Source organism: Pseudoliparis swirei, chromosome 18, assembly GCF_029220125.1.
Source record: "Pseudoliparis swirei isolate HS2019 ecotype Mariana Trench chromosome 18, NWPU_hadal_v1, whole genome shotgun sequence".
Classification (NCBI taxonomy): domain Eukaryota; kingdom Metazoa; phylum Chordata; class Actinopteri; order Perciformes; family Liparidae; genus Pseudoliparis; species Pseudoliparis swirei.
In genome coordinates, this window is record NC_079405.1 from 26,841,146 (window position 1) to 26,859,324 (window position 18,179).

General features: G+C 42.8%; 2 protein-coding genes across 6 annotated transcripts; both read left to right on the forward strand.

Moving 5' to 3' along the window:
- The first annotated feature begins 1,008 nt into the window (after positions 1-1,008).
- Positions 1,009-5,790, forward strand: uba3 (ubiquitin-like modifier activating enzyme 3). Of its 5 annotated transcripts, XM_056436790.1 has the most exons (18): positions 1,009-1,028; positions 1,152-1,190; positions 1,804-1,924; positions 2,008-2,088; positions 2,194-2,276; positions 2,385-2,465; positions 2,672-2,715; positions 3,129-3,193; positions 3,342-3,497; positions 3,615-3,717; positions 3,859-3,972; positions 4,158-4,211; positions 4,385-4,421; positions 4,522-4,603; positions 4,690-4,790; positions 4,932-4,995; positions 5,104-5,158; positions 5,274-5,456. In XM_056436790.1, exons 1-18 carry the CDS (start codon positions 1,009-1,011, stop codon positions 5,360-5,362), a joined length of 1,389 nt encoding a protein of 462 aa, XP_056292765.1. In that variant the 3' UTR covers positions 5,363-5,456. The 5 variants fall into 5 exon arrangements, with proteins under 5 accessions (XP_056292765.1, XP_056292766.1, XP_056292764.1 ...); XM_056436791.1 differs by lacking the exon at positions 1,152-1,190 and having other exon boundaries at positions 5,274-5,790; XM_056436789.1 differs by lacking the exon at positions 1,009-1,028 and having other exon boundaries at positions 1,055-1,190.
- Positions 5,791-5,870: 80 nt separating this feature from the next.
- On the forward strand, positions 5,871-17,733 carry tmf1 (TATA element modulatory factor 1). The gene is made up of 17 exons (XM_056436786.1): positions 5,871-7,185; positions 7,303-8,624; positions 9,010-9,113; positions 9,493-9,619; positions 9,748-9,853; positions 10,549-10,691; positions 11,437-11,603; positions 12,346-12,502; positions 13,052-13,144; positions 13,243-13,399; positions 13,496-13,688; positions 14,775-14,844; positions 14,956-15,048; positions 15,168-15,290; positions 15,901-16,059; positions 16,633-16,758; positions 17,270-17,733. Exons 1-17 carry the CDS (start codon positions 7,053-7,055, stop codon positions 17,408-17,410), a joined length of 3,414 nt encoding a protein of 1,137 aa, XP_056292761.1. The 5' UTR covers positions 5,871-7,052; the 3' UTR covers positions 17,411-17,733.
- Positions 17,734-18,179: the final 446 nt, after the last annotated feature.

Sequence of the window (18,179 nt, forward strand, 5' to 3'; positions counted from 1 at the left end):
GAGATTAAACACCGAGATTCATTAGCACAATGTGGACACCGTAAATCAGATACGTGAGGGAGATGCCCTCACTAGTAAAGTCATTAAACTTAATAACAGAATCTCCATTTCATGTCTTATTCATGCTAAGTGCCTCATGCATCCATTTACAATGAGGCAACCCAAAGCAATAAATCTGTGACCAAGTTAATGTTTATGCACTTTCACAAAGTGCTTTTGTTCAGTTGTTTGTTGCAAGTTAATGAAATAATAACAACACAATAAGTGCTGTAAATGAATTGAAAGATTAAATTATTGATCCAGCTAAGTTTGAATCCATAACAATTTGATTATGCTCTTGAAACAGGTTTATTTAACTCAAAAGGGCCATTGCTTTCTTCCTGTCCCTCTTTGACTGTTAAATGGTTTTATAGGTAATTGCCTAAGTTATAGGGTTGAACAATACAGAGCAGAGCAATTATCAAGTAATTATGAGTAGAGTCAATTATTTAACATGGCTTGGCTCGTAATAAACCCACTTCTCCAATGTCCTACATGTCTACAAATTGCAGCTTTTTCATGCAAACCTGCCAACATTTAGAGATATGTGCTGAATACACGTTAACTATAAACATTTGTGACATAAATACAGTTTGATATCATCTACAGTAGGTCTGCGCTGGCGGATGAACCGTCTATCTATGTGCCATACGAAAATAAAAGGTAAATGCTGCCCCCTGCTGGATCTGAGGTGTATCTACCGTCTTTGATTCGGTTTGTTGACAATGCTGCTTTCACAACTATCGGAAATATGATATTCAGCGAAAACTACATAGCTAATGCTGTTAGATTATGTATTTTTATCATCTGCTGTGCCTCGCTACACAACCTAATAGATATATAGGGCTCATATAAAAACTACTAGCAAATCTTCATTAGTCTTTGGGACAATTGTTGTTATTATTGCCCGCGAGGTTTTATATTTACTACGGTCGACGTCGGCCTTCGAAGGCGCATAAGTGGCCAAACATGGCGGACGCGGATGAGCCGTAAGTAGCTGCCGAAGAAAACAAGCAAGGAACAGTCATTAACTGCCCGAAAGATGCTTTCAAATCTCATTAACCTTCCGAAAGCACGGCATGAATGAACCTTCTTTTATTCTCTCTTTTTAGGGAGAAGAAAAGAAGGAGAGTAGTGGAGCTGACTGAGAAGTTAGTGATGAATTTGGTAGAACTGGCGGAAGGTTTGAGATTACCAGACAGGGGGAAGGTTACCGTCAGCTATCTGAAGAAGCTAATATCTGACATTTAATGGCGACTCTAGGCTAGGGTCCAGAATACCGAGCGGTCGCTCGTGAGTAGCTAACACGACTGTACGGTAAAACATGGCTGGCGTTGTTCACCTGCGTGTAAAGTGAAAGGTTTTTAACTACCTTCTTACCGTCGACATGCAAGCTATTCACCTAGCCTAGCTGTCGGGAAATGTCCAGCCGGGAGACGTAACCCGGAAAAGGGCAGAGGGTCAGAAACGCCCACATGTCAGAGATATGCAATATGATTAAAGTTAATATAAAGTTAATGAAACTGTAAAATAACACGTTAGAAGGACAGACATTAAAACACAAGTGGATGTTAACATAGTACTCAATGAAGCTGATGGAGGATTGCAAGATTGATTGTTTATTTATTTTGTGTTCATGAGCCCAGTAGATGTAGAAGCTTGTGTGTAATATCAAAATGCAACAATGCTATTTATATGCATGACAAATACCAATAAAATACTGCAGATGATACGTCCTAAATGTACTTGTATTGTTGTCTGCAGGATGGTGGTCGATGGAGGCAGTGGACGCACCTGTGAGTGGGACGGTCGGTGGAACCATATCAAAAAGTTTCTGGAAAGGTCGGGGCCCTTCACGCATCCTGACTTTGAACCCAGCACAGAGGTAACAATATCCCGGATCGGAAACATGCAATCTTTTGTCATCTTGCGTTTGATATATAATGTCTTTATCGCTTCTCGCCACAGTTATTGCAGTTCATGCTCGAAACCTGCAAAATCCTTGTCATTGGTGCTGGTGGTCTGGGATGTGAGCTACTGAAAGACCTGGTATGATCACTATTATTATATTTTTAGAAATATTTGGAAGTTATGATTTCTGCTTAAATAAATGGCCAACACTTTTTCTGTTTTTCTTTTCCGGTTGGGGCTCAGGCTTTGTCAGGTTTTCGAAACATTCACGTCGTTGACATGGACACCATTGATCTCTCAAACCTCAATCGGCAGTTTCTCTTCAGGTCAGAAACATTACATGAAAATGAAATGTCAATTTATTACCGTTTTGTGTAATGTTTGAATCGATTAGATATGTTTTTTTTAATGTGCGCGTGTGTGATGTCGACCAGGCTGACCGATGTCGGTCGACCCAAGGCGAACGTGGCAGCTGATTTCATCAACAACCGCATACCTGGATGCTGTGTAGTCCCGTATCCTTTTGACTGAACAACTATAACAAGTATTTAGATGCTTGATAGAAATGTGTTTAAAAAGTTTAAACCACAATCCACAAGATTAAAATGTTGAAAATGTTGAAAACAGTTAATCTTCATGACAGAAAGTCACGAATTCCAGATTTTGTAGATTAGACATAGCAAGTGGTCCAAACTAAACTTCTCCTTAATGCTTTGTGCAGACATTTTAAGAAAATTCAAGACATAGATGAGACATTCTACAGGCGTAAGTATCATTAAGAAGTTTTAGTTGCAACTTTTTGAATGTGGGGTTGGAGAGGGTGTAACAATTCCGTTGTTTTAAAGCTCAGATTGATGCACTTACAATACCTTTCACAAAAATAGAATGACATATGACCAAAAGACACGGACTAAATATCAATTCTAGCATTTAACAAGAGCAAAAAAAATTAGATTTTAATTACAACTTGCTTGTTATTTTGGTGACCATTGGTTCCCTTTCTAAAACACTTCTTACCGCTCATATAGCCACTGATAAGATTATTTAAAATGAAACCGCATTTCATTTTTCAGTGCTACAATGCAATTTGGCTATGCATCATACAATGTTATTACACTTTGTCGGTACCGTATCGGACATTATATTATAATTGATTTATCTTTCTTTCCTTCATCTAGAATTCCATATAATTGTCTGTGGACTGGACTCTGTAGTTGCCAGGAGGTGGATGAATGGTATGCTGGTAAGTTATTGCTCTATTAGCCGCAGCCTCAGTACTTTGGCCAAATGCTTTTTTTTTCTTTCTTCTACAAAATATTCTATGCATAAATACCTGAATTTAAAATGATAAAGCTGTAAAATGTGCTAAAATGAACACGTGTCCTCCGCAGCTGTCTTTGCTGGTGTTTGAGGATGGTGTCTTAGACCCAAGTTCCATCATTCCTTTAATTGATGGTGGGACGGAAGGATTTAAAGGCAACGCTCGAGTCATCCTCCCGGGCATGACCGCCTGCATCGACTGTACCCTTGCGCTTTACCCACCTCAGGTGAGGTAGCATTATTTTATTTTTTTAAACATAAAAATAACACCCCATAGCGGTCAAACTAAATTTCTGTTTCTCCTGTTTAGTTTGTTGTTATTAAAAATAAACCTGTTTTTGTAGATCAACTTCCCCATGTGTACGATAGCCTCCATGCCTCGTTTGCCAGAGCATTGCATCGAGTATGTCCGGATGCTGCTGTGGCCCAAAGAGATGCCCTTTGGAGGTATGAATCACACCGCAGTTATCATTTCTGTTCACCGGTCTTTTGTAATGTTTAGAATGATCACAAAGAGGCTCAACAAACCCGACTCCTGACTCTTAAGACCTTTTTTTAAACTTCTGGTTTGTGTGTATGTGGATTTAGATGGCGTGGTCCTGGATGGGGACGACCCAGAGCACATCCAGTGGGTGTACCAGAGATCCCTGGAGAGGGCCGCAGACGTCAACATCACAGGGGTCACATACAGACTAACCCAGGGTGAGCGCACAATGCACATCCATCCATCAACAACAACACACTGCGAATGCTAAACGGCAGAAAACGGCAACATTTCTCTTCTTGACATTTGCTCCAATCAGCAAATATACATTTATGTCTTTAAATTGTCCATTTCTAGCAGTACACAACATTTATATTCTCTCTACTCTAATTTAATGTTGCAGGTGTTGTAAAGAGGATCATTCCTGCTGTAGCGTCGACAAATGCTGTGATAGCTGGTGAGTAGCTTGACTCCATGTGACCGTGCGTTAGACAGCTGTGGATCAAAGATTGTCCACCCTGCCTGTTAAAGAGTTAATCATTTCCAAGCCGTTACAAGTATAACATCTTTCTGTAAACAGAACGGCGTACCCGGATGTAACTGTTTATTTTCCTTATTTCTTTTATGCAGCTGCTTGCGCAACAGAGGTCTTCAAAATAGCATCCAGGTGAGTTCGCAGGTTCGGCTTCGGCGGCCGTACGCGCAAAGTGAACATCTGTCTAAACCATTTCATCGTTTCTCATGTGATTTACTGTGTGCCTCTGCAGTGCCTACATACCTCTCAACAACTACATGGTCTTCAACGACGTCGACGGCCTGTACACCTACACCTTTGAGGCAGAGCGGAAGGTTTGTCCCTGAATTTCATCCGGGCCGCTCATAAGTGCTTCAGTGATGAATTTTAAACACACGTTTAACGTTCACCTCTGATGCAGGAAAACTGTTCGGCCTGCAGCCAAGTACCTCTGGACTTGCACCTTTCCCCTTCTTCCAAACTCCAGGAGATGTTGGACCACCTGACTGAGAGTGCCTCCCTGTAGGTTTAGCTGCCTGATGATGATGTATTACTTATTACTGCACCGTGCCCCACCCTACTCCACTTCTCCTTTTGGTTATATTTGCTTGCTGTTAGATTACACGTGACCTTCAACAACCAAATTATACTGTTTTTTTCCAGACAAATGAAATCACCTGCTATAACCGCAACAGTGGAAGGAAAGAACAAAACATTATATTTACAGGTAATTAACCTCTGGTCCCACACCATTTTCTGTTTTTATTATTATTATTAGGCAATCATGCCCATTTTGGTTTGAGTCTACATTCATTTGGTATTTTTTATCTTGCAGTCTGTAGCTTCAATTGAACAGAGGACACGGCCAAATCTGTCCAAAACCCTGACGGGTGAGTTGCTTTTTTTCCTGAATGTGTTTCCTCCAAATGTCATTGCCTCCACTCTGTGTTGGTGAGATGAGTGCACGGGGAATATGCTAACTCACAGCATGTTTTCTTTTTTCAGAGCTGGGCCTGAGTGACGGACAAGAGCTAGCAGTAGCTGATGCCACCACACCCCAAACCATGTTGTTCAGACTCTGCTTTACCTCATAAGATGAACTCAAGCACTCTCACAATCAGTTGATTTCATTCTTGTTTCTAGGTCAACTCTGAATGCAGCATATTTAAATTGGCCTGCAAACTGGAACTGTTTACAGTGTGTTAAGTCACAGTGTAAATTAGTGTAATTTCATTATTTTAATGTACTTATTGACTAATGTTTTGCACTGAAAAGCCAAAACCATAGTTCATACCACGACTTTTCTTTTGGCGATACATTATCTGCTAATGTTGAGGATTTCTGCGTGCAAGCAAAGAGACACAAAATGGTTACTTTGGTAAATATTATTGTGTAAATTTTTGAATATTTATTTATCCCCGCACAGTTTTGTTGTTGTTGCAGTAACCACTGAAGTGGAAATTGGCAGACAATAATAATGTGTGAACTGGAATAAAAAAAAAAGAAGAGATTTTCTTACAAAGTTGCTATTTTCTTTCTTATGCACTCAATATTGGCATATGTAATTGAGATTTCGTTTGCATCAATCCATCATGTTTCTTTTCACGGATGTCTCCTCACAAATAAGCAAGGCTGAGACATGCGCACGCGCGTGTTGCATTCATGCGCACATCCTCATACCTTATAATTTCAAATCAAACTAGAACGGGCACTCGGTAGAGCGCATACCTTCGTATATCACAATATTGGGCATTGAATTATGAACATGTTGGCATTAGTTGCATGCCAATTGGATACAAATTGACCATGCTATGGTAAAAAGAAGATGTTGACCTTTCCATGACCTTGACCTTTGACCCGATTGATCCCAAAATCTAATCATAAATGGTCCCCGGATAATAACCAAACATCCCACCAAATTTCATGCGATTCAAGAAGATTTTGACCTTTTCATGACCGTGACCTTTGACTCGATCGATCCCAAAATCTAATCAAATGGTCCCCGGATAATAACCAATCATCCCACCAAATTCCATGTGATTCAAGAAGATTATGACCTTTTTCATGACCTTGACCTTTGACCCGATCGATCCCAAAATCTAATCAAATGGTCCCCGGATAATAACCAATCATCACACCAAATTTCACGCGATTCGGTTCAATACTTTTTGAGTTATGCGAATAACACGCATACAAATAAATACGCGGCGATCAAAACATAACCTTCCGCATTTTCAATGTTAGGGTAACAATGAAAAAAAGAAGCACCTGAACGTCTCATGCGGAGTCGGAGCAGCAGGCAGACGGGGGCCGTGACGTCATCGTGCTACGTGGAAACAACAGGAAGTAGCGAGCGGCAGGCTAATGGGGCGACCAAAACAAACCATGACGGCGGAGCAGAGGGAGCCGAAAGAAGCCCGGGTCGGTTCGCGTTTGACCGCCGTGGAGTTCTGGATGCGGTGTTAAGAGATACCTGTACGTCTACGCGAGAAATGACTCGGTACTGAACGCCAACCGGCGAGTGCGCGAGCGGTGTCCGGACCACTCGATGCCGTCCCTTCTTCACAGTGACGCTACAGCTAGCTGTCAACAGCGCGTAGCTGGCTGTCAACAACGCGTTCCTGGGCACCACGACCTTTAATATAAGTACTGTTGAGGTTGAGAGGGGGAAAACATATGAAGACGGTGTCGGTGACTTTGCGTGGTGACGTTAAATTCCCGCGTAACATCCGTTTGACAACTCTGCGAGAGCTAGCTTAGCTGCGTTAGCCTCACGAGCCCAACATGAGTTGGTTCAACGCGTCTCTGTCCAGCTTCGCCAAACAAGCTTTAACCACAGCTCAGAAGTCAATCGACCGAGTTCTGGACATCAAAGAAGAGGACCAGTGGGGTAACACCGTTGTACTGCCCTTCGACGGTAAGTACGGTCAAATATGAGGTGGTGGGGGGGAAGATAACAAGCTAATGTTGTCATATGCAAATGCCGGATTAGTGCTACAACTTGGTGGTGCAATGTTCTTTGTTTTCCTGTCAGACGTCACAATACCTGGGAAGCTGTCTCTGAGCGGAGGATGGGGAATGACGCAGTGGGAAGCGCCCCCTGAGGAGAAGACCGCCTCGCCTCCTCCATCCTCCGAGGCCATCACCACGCCCGTCACCCGCACGGTCGTGGACGAATCCGAGAACTTTTTCACCGGCTTTCTGCCTCCCGGAGACGTGCAAGGTGTCGCCGACGCCCAGGTGGTGTCCGTGCCCCCTGCTAAGTCTCAGAGGACGCCTCGGGAGAAGGGGAAGGACACCGGCGAAGAAGCGGAGGCTCCGATGCCGGCGCCTGCTGACGAGGGTCTCGGGAATCAGACGGTCGCTGAGAGGCAGCCCGAGTCGCCCAATTTAGACGCTGTCCTCCTGCAGCCGTTTTTCCCATCTCCTCCCGGCGACCCCGACAGCGACGAGAGCTGTGAAACCCCAGACGCTGGCTCTGCCGACGCAAACGCGGAGCCCTCGCAGACTCCGTCAGACCGGCAGATTGAGCCGGATCCCGCGGATTCACCGCCAGAACCCGCCGCTGTCGCTCCTGAACCCGAGAGCGCCGCACCTCGCGATCCTTCGCCCTCCCCGCCCTCTCGGGAAGTCCTCGTCGAGCCGAAAGACTCAAAGGGGGAGGACCGCCAAAGCGATACCCCCTCTCCGCCGGTCAGCGCTTCCTCCTCGGGAACCTCCACCACGAGTGACATCGAAGTGCTCGACCACGAGTCCGTGTTGAGCGAGAGCTCCGCCAGCTCCAGGCAAGAAACGGGGGAGGGCAAGGCTGGCCTCCACCTCATGCAGGGCTCCTTCCAGCTTCTCACCGCCTCCACCTGCGAAGATTTCCCCCGTCTGGACGACTATTCCAAGCTCACGGAGAGCTGCGGCTCGTCTTCGGACGCGTTCGAACGCATCGACTCGTTCAGCGTGCAGTCGCTGGACAGCCGGAGCGTCAGTGAGGTGAACTCGGACGACGACGTCCCCGGCAGTCGGACGCTCGCGTCTGTCACTGCGGGACCGCCTCCTTCAGCGGTCTGCCAGAAGCAGGAGGATGGCGTGGTGGAGAATGAAGGCGAGGAGGAGGAGGAAGAAGAAGAAGAAGAAGAGGGCTTCACTGAAACCACGAGGGAGCAGTCGCCGGATGAGATGGAGGAGAGCGGACGGAGCGCGACGCCCGTCAACAGCGAGCCGCCGGAGGAGTTGACGGAACGGGAATCTGAGGCTCACGTCACGCTCTCTGGGCCCGCCTCCTTTGCCGAGGAGCGGATCTCTCCGCCAATCACAGAAGAGATGAAGAGCGTCTCCACGGTTCAGATTCTGGAGCTTCGAAAGGTAGCGCAATCATAAATGTCTTGCATGGTAGCTGACAGTGTATATTGTAGAGATCTGTTCATGTTTATGTATGTTTACAAAGTCCACATAGCTGCATGGAACATGGTCAATATAAACTTACGCTGGTTGACTTTGTTTCACCCATTTAATAGCTTTAATCGCCATTTTGCCAATTGAACACTCGTGTATTTAAAATATCTTCCAATATATTGTCCGATTTCTTTGGTTGAAAAGCATCGGGTATTTCTCCCATTGGGCCCAGAATTTGTGTTATGTCACAGTATATTTAAGCAAGACCTCCTTATGAGGGACATTTATATTTGCAGGCTCTTCTGTGTAACTGCTGTTTTTAATACACAATAATAAAGTTGTGCACGTGTTGCAGGTCATTGACGAGCTGTCAGGCCGCCTTGAGAAAAGAGAGTCTCAGCTGCTGGCGGTCAGCAAAGACAAAGCCAGACTGGAGGAGAAGTGTGACAATCTCAAAGAGTAAGTATACCGCACACACACACACATACACACACACGCGCATTGGGCACTGTAAATAATGGTGACAAAAAAGCTGTATTTACCAGAGGGTTAATGTTCTCTCCTATCACACAATATATAGTGCCACCATATTGTGTTGTTTCCATGACTCTTTTAACTTGTGTATTAAGCTACAACCATGTTTTTAAATGCTCTTTATGTATGTAATTATTGTGACTACACTTAAACGAGAATGCTGAACATTTCAAGTGATGTTTTCACGAAGCCACAGTGGTTGTCGCTTTAAATAATCGACTGCCTTTTCAATCCGCCTTGGCTTTGAGGCCGTGTAGCTCTTGACAATGAGCTCTTCCTCCTAATGAGTCTGTTCATCCTCTAGTGAAGTGATCAGCCTGAAAGAGGAGAGCTCCGCTGTCCAGTCCCTCAAGGATGAGTTCACGCAGCGCATAGCGGATGCAGAGAGGAAGGCTCAGCTGGCATGCAAAGAACGAGACATCGCCAAGAAGGTAATTCACTCTCCTTCTACTCCTTCAGAGCTACATGGAGGTAGTTCTCCAAAGCTCCAAAAGGCTCTATTCGGTTCTACAACTAACCCATTTGTATTATGATATGTGACATTTCTCTGTGCTAACAGGAAATAAAAGGCCTGCAAGAAGAGCTTTCGACGAGACTTCACTCCAGTGATACGCTGGAGATCATCAGAGAGAAGGAAGAGCAGATCAAAGGCCTGCTGGAAGAAGGTAAGACTAAATGATGTAACAGTCTATAAGTTCTCCCTTCCACCAACCCACATCATACCACTCCAGACAGGCGGTGCATGATGCGATAGTACCAGCGCTGCTTTTACTATATCCATCTTCAGAGAAAGTTACAGTGGGACACCACAAAGCCCTAAAAGACATATCTGTAATTATTGGACTGGGGTTATGAGTGAATGGAAACTTTATAGCAGGGTTCGTACGGTCATGGAAAACCTGGAAAAGTCATGGAATTTTAAAATGCTCATTTCCAGGCCTGGAAAAGTCATGGGAAAAACTTAAATCGGAAAAGTCATGGAAATGTGTTAAAATCACATGTTCATTTACGCCGAGTTTGAAATAATTAATATATTTTTTAAAGAAAGACGCTCAAAATATAAGCCAGCGATAGCTCTCAATACGCAAACTTTTCTACAGTTTTCATGTTTATACCGATATTTCAGTTTGGTCATGGAAATTTGGTTTAAACTCATGGAAATGTCATGGAAATCCATTGGTCAAAATGTGTAAGAACCCTGTTATAGAAAATCATTTATCGGGGAAGAAATGATGCTGAAGTCAGTCTTGAAGCAGTCGAGTGCGGACGGTCGAGGAAAGAACGGCTCGTTACTGAAATGTTGCCTCAGGTGGGTGTCGTCTCGGCACCTGTGTTTATTTTGAATTTACTTTTTTGTCAGGCGAAAAGTTGTCAAAGCAGCAGCTGCAGCACGGCAACATCATCAAGAAGCTGCGCGTGAAGGAGAAGGAGAGCGACACGAGGGTCGCCCGGCAACAGAGGAGAATCAAGGAGCAGGAGGAGGAGCTGCAGCAGCTGCAGCAGGTCACTTTTTAGTTTCACAATATAATTAATGCTTTCCCTGCCATTGTGACATTTCGCTGATGTGTGAAGAAGTGGTCCTGATCAGTCTATTAATTTTGATTATCTATATTTTTCAATTTAGTGTTGTTCGAACTAAATTTAAAGTTTGATATTAAATTGACTTTTGTTCATATGCTTGCTATAACACATACTTTCTCATTGAGATCGTTTAAAATCGATTTTTAAAGGTAAAATCTTAAGTTAAAAAGTAATAAAGAAAATTAAATAATCAAATCAAGGTGTACTCCAGAATACATATTTACACTGAACAGTTTGAGTTTGCATTGTTCTGCATGTTCAGTTACTTTGATCCAATTGGAGGAGGTGAGGTTCACCATTTGGGGTTTTGTTTTGTAGGAGCAATTATATTATTTTATATATTATTTTAGCTGTTCAAGTCTTTGATTTGTTTTTGGATTTTGATGAGAAAAAACGCTATCAGTGTCTAGCTTGCAAAATGACATTTATTTGCAACGCTTCTGAAAGTTTTGTGTGGGGCTTGAAGAAATGCAAATGAAGTTTAATGGTGTTATGATACTTTGAATTATCGCCTAACGTCATCATTTTATCTTCCAGCATCTACCTTTTAGTAAAACAATACTTATTTTCCCCCAAAGTCTCACGCTACGTTTTGATTCGCCGAAACAACCAAATGTAGTATACTCATGGCTGCAAGTCAAGTGTTTTCTCTGTGTGTGTGTTTCAGATTCTAGATGGGAAAGAAGAGGTGGAGAAACAGCACCGGGAGAACATCAAGAAGCTGAACGCGGTGGTGGAGCGGCAGGAGAAGGAGCTGAGCCGGCTGCAGACAGACTCCGAGGAGCTGCAGGAGAAGAACAGGAGCGTCCAGGCTGCTCTGGACAGCTCCTACAAGTAAACACTGACACGCCCCTCTACCGACAACGAGAGCTCTTGCTGTCAACGTCGTCTCACACGCCAGAAGTTATATTGCACTTCACGTCTCATTGTATTATTTCATGGTTGCCAGAGGAAACGGTGCAGACTAAGTATTTTTAAAGGGACATGTTTATTGTGAGTTGGTTGTATGAGGAGTTGTAACTACTTTTATCAGGGTTCGTACAGTCATGGAAAACCTGGAGAAGTCATGGAATTTTAAAATGGTCATTTCCAGGCCTGGAAAAGTCATGGAACAAACTTAAATCATAAAAGTTTTGGAAAAGTCATGGAAATTTGTTAAAATCACATGTTCATTCACGTCGAGTTTGAAATAATTAATATCTTTTTTAAAGAAAGACGCTCAAAATATAAGCCAGCGATAGCTCTCAATATGCAAACTTTTCAGTTTTCATGTTTATACCGAGGTTTCAGTTTGGTCATGGAAATTTGGTTTAAAGTCATGGAAAGGTCCTGGAAATCCATTGGTCAAAATGTGTAAGAACCCTGTTTTATACATAGTCCCCCAGGTTTCCAGGGGCTCAGAGAGTAAAGGTACACTTTAAAAAGATAAACCCCATCGTCATTGTTTCATTACAGCTCCAGTGTGCGGAATTAGAGGCAAACGACAACAAACGCCCCACTGTTCTCACAAATAGGGACGGCAGTTATATATCAGGTTGTGGTGTTGACGGTCTGCTCCCGATGCCTCTGTTGTCAGGGAGCTGGCGGTGCTTCACAAGGCTCACGTCAGCAGGACGAGCGAGGCGGAGGAGGCGTCCCTGAGCCGGCAAACGCAGGCCAAGGAGCAGCTGAGCGTGGCTCTGGAGAAGGCCCAGGAGGAGGCGCGGCTGCAACAAGAGGCGCTGGCCAATCAGGTAACACGGGCGATGCATGTCAATGAAGCGTCGAAGGCTCCTCGGAACCTGCTGGCAACCCAGCACACCTGAGATGTGTTCATTCGTTACTTCTACACGACAGTAGGCTCCGGTGCAGCCTCAATAAACCACAAGTCGGTTGTTATTTCATTTCCTGTCGGAGAGGAGATGCTGCGGCCCATAACCAAACATGTGCCTGTTATGATTAATCACACACACACACACATGGTTGGCGGTGTGTGTGATTCCTTCACTGAACCCAGACGTTGTTCCCCTGCATCTGTTTAATTCCCCAAATTGCATTGGGACTTCTAATGAACGTCTACAGCATGTTCTAGATGATTTTGTAGAAAATGCTACTCAAGCCAGATAGAAATTCTCAGTTACCAAGGTCAATAAAGAATGCTGAGGTGGTATTTTGTGACACTTTACGTAGAGGAAAGTAAGCCTGAATAACTGTTCCTTATTCTCTGTATTTGACATGCATTTGAAAAACTGCAAAGTTGAACAGAACATCCTTTCTGAACTGTTGTTCCCTGTCGTGCACAGGTGGCTGACCTGAGGGTGGCCCTGCAGAGGGCTGAGCAACAGCAAGCAAGAAAAGAGGATTATTTGAGGGAGGAGATCAAGGAGCTGCAGCAGGTAACGTAATATGCTGCTTAGAAGATGTCCCACCGAGCTGGTTCCCTTTTGTTAAAATGAATGCACACCGTATTGTTTCGTCTTTTCATCTTCCACAGAGGCTTCAGGAGGCGGATACGAGGAACCAGGAGCTCAGTCAGAGCGTTACCGCGGCAACACGACCCCTACTGCGACAGATTGAGAACTTGCAGGCCTCAATGGGCGGACAGACGGCATCCTGGGAGAAACTGGAGGAGAACATTTCAGACAGGCTGGGTGAGAGGAGTTGTGTGTGTGTGTGAGAAACGGCAAAATCCAGTGTTGCAAAAAGCGTAACATCTTTTGTTTGGGGGTCTCTTTTCTTTTAAACAGCCGATGCCCAGGCGCAGCTGGCGGTCGCCGTGGAGAAGGAGCGATCGGCCACCGAAGACCTCCTGTCCATCAAGTCCCAGCTGGTCTCTCTCGAGGCCCAGAACTCCCTGTTGCGCCAGGAGAAGGCCCGACTCCTGGCTCAGGTGGATGCTGAGAAGAGCAAGCGAGAGAAACTCGAGGACGAGAGCAGCAGGTAACAAATCCCAACTTTTAAAACTCAAGCCGACTGTGAATTGATACGGTCGCATCCAGACAGTTCCAGTTCTGTTCTCTACATATTCTGGTTTCTTATCGGGACATTTATTCATGCCTTTGGAATGTGTGGCGTTGGATAGATAAGCGAAATGCATGGTTGAGTAATTTGAATTATGACATAAATGATATCTTAACCTCTAGACCAAAAAGAAAGTGTGTTAAGATAAGATAATTCTTTATTAGTCTCGCAGCAAGGAGTAACAGGATTACAGCAGCGTGCAGAAAAGTGCAAAAAAGAGATAGTAATAAACAGCAAAGAATATTAATGAAGTAAAATAAAAAAAGGTAAAACAAATTCCACTTAATATAATATAACTACACATATTTGTGTACTGACAGAAAGCATTTTTTATTGCACGGTGCATTGTGTATTTATATTGCACAGCGTTGTGTTGCAGGACAAAAGAAAGGAGCCAATAATCAATAAATCCTCTTATAGCTGACTCCAGATGTTTTTTGTCTCATCTGAAGTTAGTTGTATTTCTCTCAAAATTATTATAAAACATTAGACGGTGAATGTCACGCTGGATTCACGTTTTACCTCCCGTTGTCTGTTCATTTCTCTCCTGATTATCTAACTTGTGGTTGGATTTATTACAGATGCATATATCTGTGAATATTAACTGGCGTAGTTTTTTCTGGGTAGAACAAAACTTGCGGGACTGTTGGGGGGGAAAATCCATCATAATGCCAGCGGTGTAATGGTTTACGCATTTCATTACAGAGCTGAAGATACTAAATCTGACCCCCGGATACCTCGGAGCATTCTTAGCCCTAACTGAAAGATGTAAATTATGTTTGTCTGAAAATACGACATATTTAAGCTAATATTGTCTCCGGCTTGTGGCTGCTTGGGGAACAGTAGAGCTCCTGTTTTCAGTGGAGAAGCTCATTGAGGATTGTCATTACATTGCACACTTTTATGCTCATTTCATTTCCCGGCATGTCACAGGGGCTATTCCACCGGCTTTGTGTCCGCGTTGCAGCCAATTGAGGTGACTTATTGCTCGTTATCTCAATGCAGGGAGCACGTTGATTTGGAGAATCTGCGAGGAGAACACGTCCGCTTGCTAGAAGAGGCCAAGAAGGAAAAGGTACCTTTTTTCTATTTTTTAATGCTCCCTCTCCCGCGTGTCGTTTCCACCTCGAAGAAACAACTCTCCTCACGGGCATCGTTCTTTTCTCTCTCTCGCTTCTTCCACCAGCTGCTGCTAAACAATCAATTAGAGATGGTGAAGATGAAGGTGGAGCAAGAGAAGAAGAAATGCTACCTGGCACACGAGGCACTCAAGGAAAAGGTCGAGGACGATTTTTTTGCGATTATCAATGTTTAGTCCGTTTCATCTCATCAGAATTTCTCAAATTCGACAGTTAAGATGTCTTAACTCTAAAAGTGGTGGTGTGTTTTTTTCACTAGGAGCGGAGGACCATGACCCGCTCTGTCGGGGAGCCTCCAGCCTCCTCCACACCATCGCTGTCCCGCTCGAGCTCCATCAGTGGGGCAGACAATGCTGGTCTGCACACCTCTCTTCTCTCACAGGTACAACCAGCGTCGGAAAAACACAAGGACAAAGGGCAAAGAATGTAAATATAATTTTGCCCCTGATGTCACTAGGAGAGGGGCAACAAATGACCCCATAATTTTGATAACTTAATAGGGTTTTATTATTGTTCTTTGCCGTGTCTGTCCTATCTGTATCGACTGTACTAGGTAGGTACTCACATTTTAAATTATAAAAAAACTAAGAAATATGTTATTGTTAATGGTAAAAAAAGATTTAATAACAATAAATAACCACGAAGAAATAAGAATAAACTTGAATATGATTGTCTGATTAATGTTTTCTGTTTTTTTGTTCAAATAAATCTAAAAAAAACACTTTTAATCTGTAAACTGCTGCATAAAAGTCTTATTATTGCCATTTTTATGACAATTGCTCATATACTGAAAGCCTAAATAAGTATATTTATTATTTTTGAACAAAGGTTAAATGTTATTTCACAAGTTTTGCCCCCAATTTCTTTTTAAATGCCCCTGGATTTCAGACAGTGGGGGAAACAATTGCTGTGAAAAATGTACGATTAGTCGGTCTTTGCTTGCTTTGGATGTGTCGCCTGACCGGCTCTGCACTTCTATTTGTTTCACACAGGATGACTATTCGGACCACTCTCTGGGTACCATGACCATGTCGATGTCGATGAGCGGGACCAACCTCTACGAGGCCGCCCGGCTGTCCGGAGGCTCCAGCATCCTGGAGAACCTCCAGTCTCAGCTCAAGCTCCGAGAAGGGGAGATAACACAACTGCAGGTAGCGATTCAGAACAAAGCCACGTAGAGCGGGTTTAAAAAAATTTATGTATGGGTTTGGTGGTTCTGCTACATGTCGGCACCGCCTGTCTGCAGACACAGGGCTGGCCAAATCAAGAATGTTTCTTTAGATAAAAAGTATTTAAATATGATTCCAAAAAAAATGCAACCGTAACACTTTGATACAGGGTTCATACACATGTTGACCAGTGGATTTCCACGACCTTTCCATGACCTTACCACGACTAAACCAAATTTCCATGACCAAACATTTTGTGAAATCTCGGTGTATACCTTAAATGACAAATGAATGAGACGATGGTTTGATTAAAAGACTAAATATTGATGTAAATGTTTATTCTTTTAATCAAACTGCGAAAATTTAATATGAATATAACGCATTTCCATGATCTTTCCAAAATGTTGGAATTACATTTATTTTTCAAGGACTTTTCAAGGCCTAGAAATAAACATTTTGAAATTCCAGGTTTTCCATGACTGTACAAACCCCTGTTGATAAAACAAAAACAAACCTGCAGCTTTGAAGTTTCTTTCTGCCCTCTGGTTTTTGCAGTTTGAGATCTCCAGTCTGGAGAGGAGTCGTTCCGTGATGGCGGAGGAGCTGGTCAGACTCACCAATCAGAACGATGAGATGGACGAGATGGTGCAGGAGATCCCCACGTTGAAAGTTCAACTCATGGTAAGGGCCGTATAAGCAGATGCACCTATGTACACTACCGGTCAAAAGTTTAGGGTCAGACAACTTCGTGTTTTCCATGAAAAATCACACTTATTTATCAAATGCATTGAAAAATGAATATAAAATATAGTCAAGAAATTAATGAGGTTAGAAATAATGATTTTTATTGTCAGTATTAATCTTGTTCTTCAAACTTGTCGCTCAAAGGAAGGCCAGTTTTATAGCTTCTCTCACCAGCATAACTGTTTTCAACTGCACTCACATAAAAGGGTTTTCTACCCCTCCGTTAGTCTTCTAAGGCGATAACACAGTGTACCATTAGAACACTGGAGATGGGCCTCTACACACCTCTGTAGAGACTTCATTAAACACCAGAGAATAGTCATGTACCACATTAACTATGTAGAGAGTGTATTTATGAGTAATTTAATGTCATAATTTAAAAAAAAAACTGCTTTTTTTATAATAAGGAGATTTAAGGAGATCTAACGCGTGCAGCTGTGCATTGCAGGAACTGGAGCAGAGGCACAACACTATCCTGCAGATGTATGGAGAAAAGGCTGAAGAGGCAGAGGAGCTGCGATTGGACCTCGAAGATGTGAAGAACATGTTCAAAACCCAGATTGATGAATTGCTGAAGAACCAGAAATAAACCCGTTTGTAACTGTTACTTTTGGGGACTCACAAACAAATCATTTGACCTTCTTGGCCACACATGCATTCACCAGGAAAATAATATCCAGACAATTTAGTTTCATCACTGTCAAAAGAAAATTCCGATCTTGTATCTATTTTATTTTAATTAATTCTCACATGCTATATTTTAGAGTGGATGTTAGGATTATGCATAACATACAATATATTCTTACAGAATCAGTATGAAGGATAGCCACAGTTGATCATTCAGGTGTATGGACTTTGCTTTTGGCGTAATATCATATGTTTAAAGTATTGTATAAACCGTGTACAACTGTTGGGAGATGGTCAAGTTTTTTGCACTATACACATTCATCATTGTTCATTTCTTAATGCATAAAAAGAAATATATAAAACAAAATTGTACAGGGAATTGTATGTATTGTTCTTATCTCCTTGCAAATCACAAAATGTTGTGTAGACCTAAGTAGTCTGTGATGGAAATCCAGAGGGAGAACGATTTTATTTTAAACCGTATAAATATGTAAATGAATAAACATTTATTTGGGTGGTGAGAAATACAATTAGTCTTAATTAAAATTATAGGTGTATTCATGCATTACGTTCATACAAAAATCTCCATGTTCTGAACAGTTTCATATAGCCGTCCAATCAATATGTTTCACATCAGTAGCTGACTGATTCACATAAAACATTTTTAAAAAGAGTAATATATACCACATAATCTACACGGGAACAGTTGATGTGTTTTTGTATAAAGGGAA

Coding starts and splice junctions, on each gene's coding strand:
- uba3 (XM_056436788.1), top strand. CDS start 1,724: ATGCTATTTATATGCATGACAAATACCAATAAAATACTGCAGATGATA. Junction 3,973..4,157: donor CACATACAGACTAACCCAGG/GTGAGCGCACAA, acceptor TTAATGTTGCAG/GTGTTGTAAAGAGGATCATT. Junction 4,422..4,521: donor GTCTTCAAAATAGCATCCAG/GTGAGTTCGCAG, acceptor GTGCCTCTGCAG/TGCCTACATACCTCTCAACA.
- tmf1 (XM_056436786.1), top strand. CDS start 7,053: ATGAGTTGGTTCAACGCGTCTCTGTCCAGCTTCGCCAAACAAGCTTTA. Junction 9,854..10,548: donor CAAAGGCCTGCTGGAAGAAG/GTAAGACTAAAT, acceptor CTTTTTTGTCAG/GCGAAAAGTTGTCAAAGCAG. Junction 12,503..13,051: donor AAGAGGCGCTGGCCAATCAG/GTAACACGGGCG, acceptor TGTCGTGCACAG/GTGGCTGACCTGAGGGTGGC.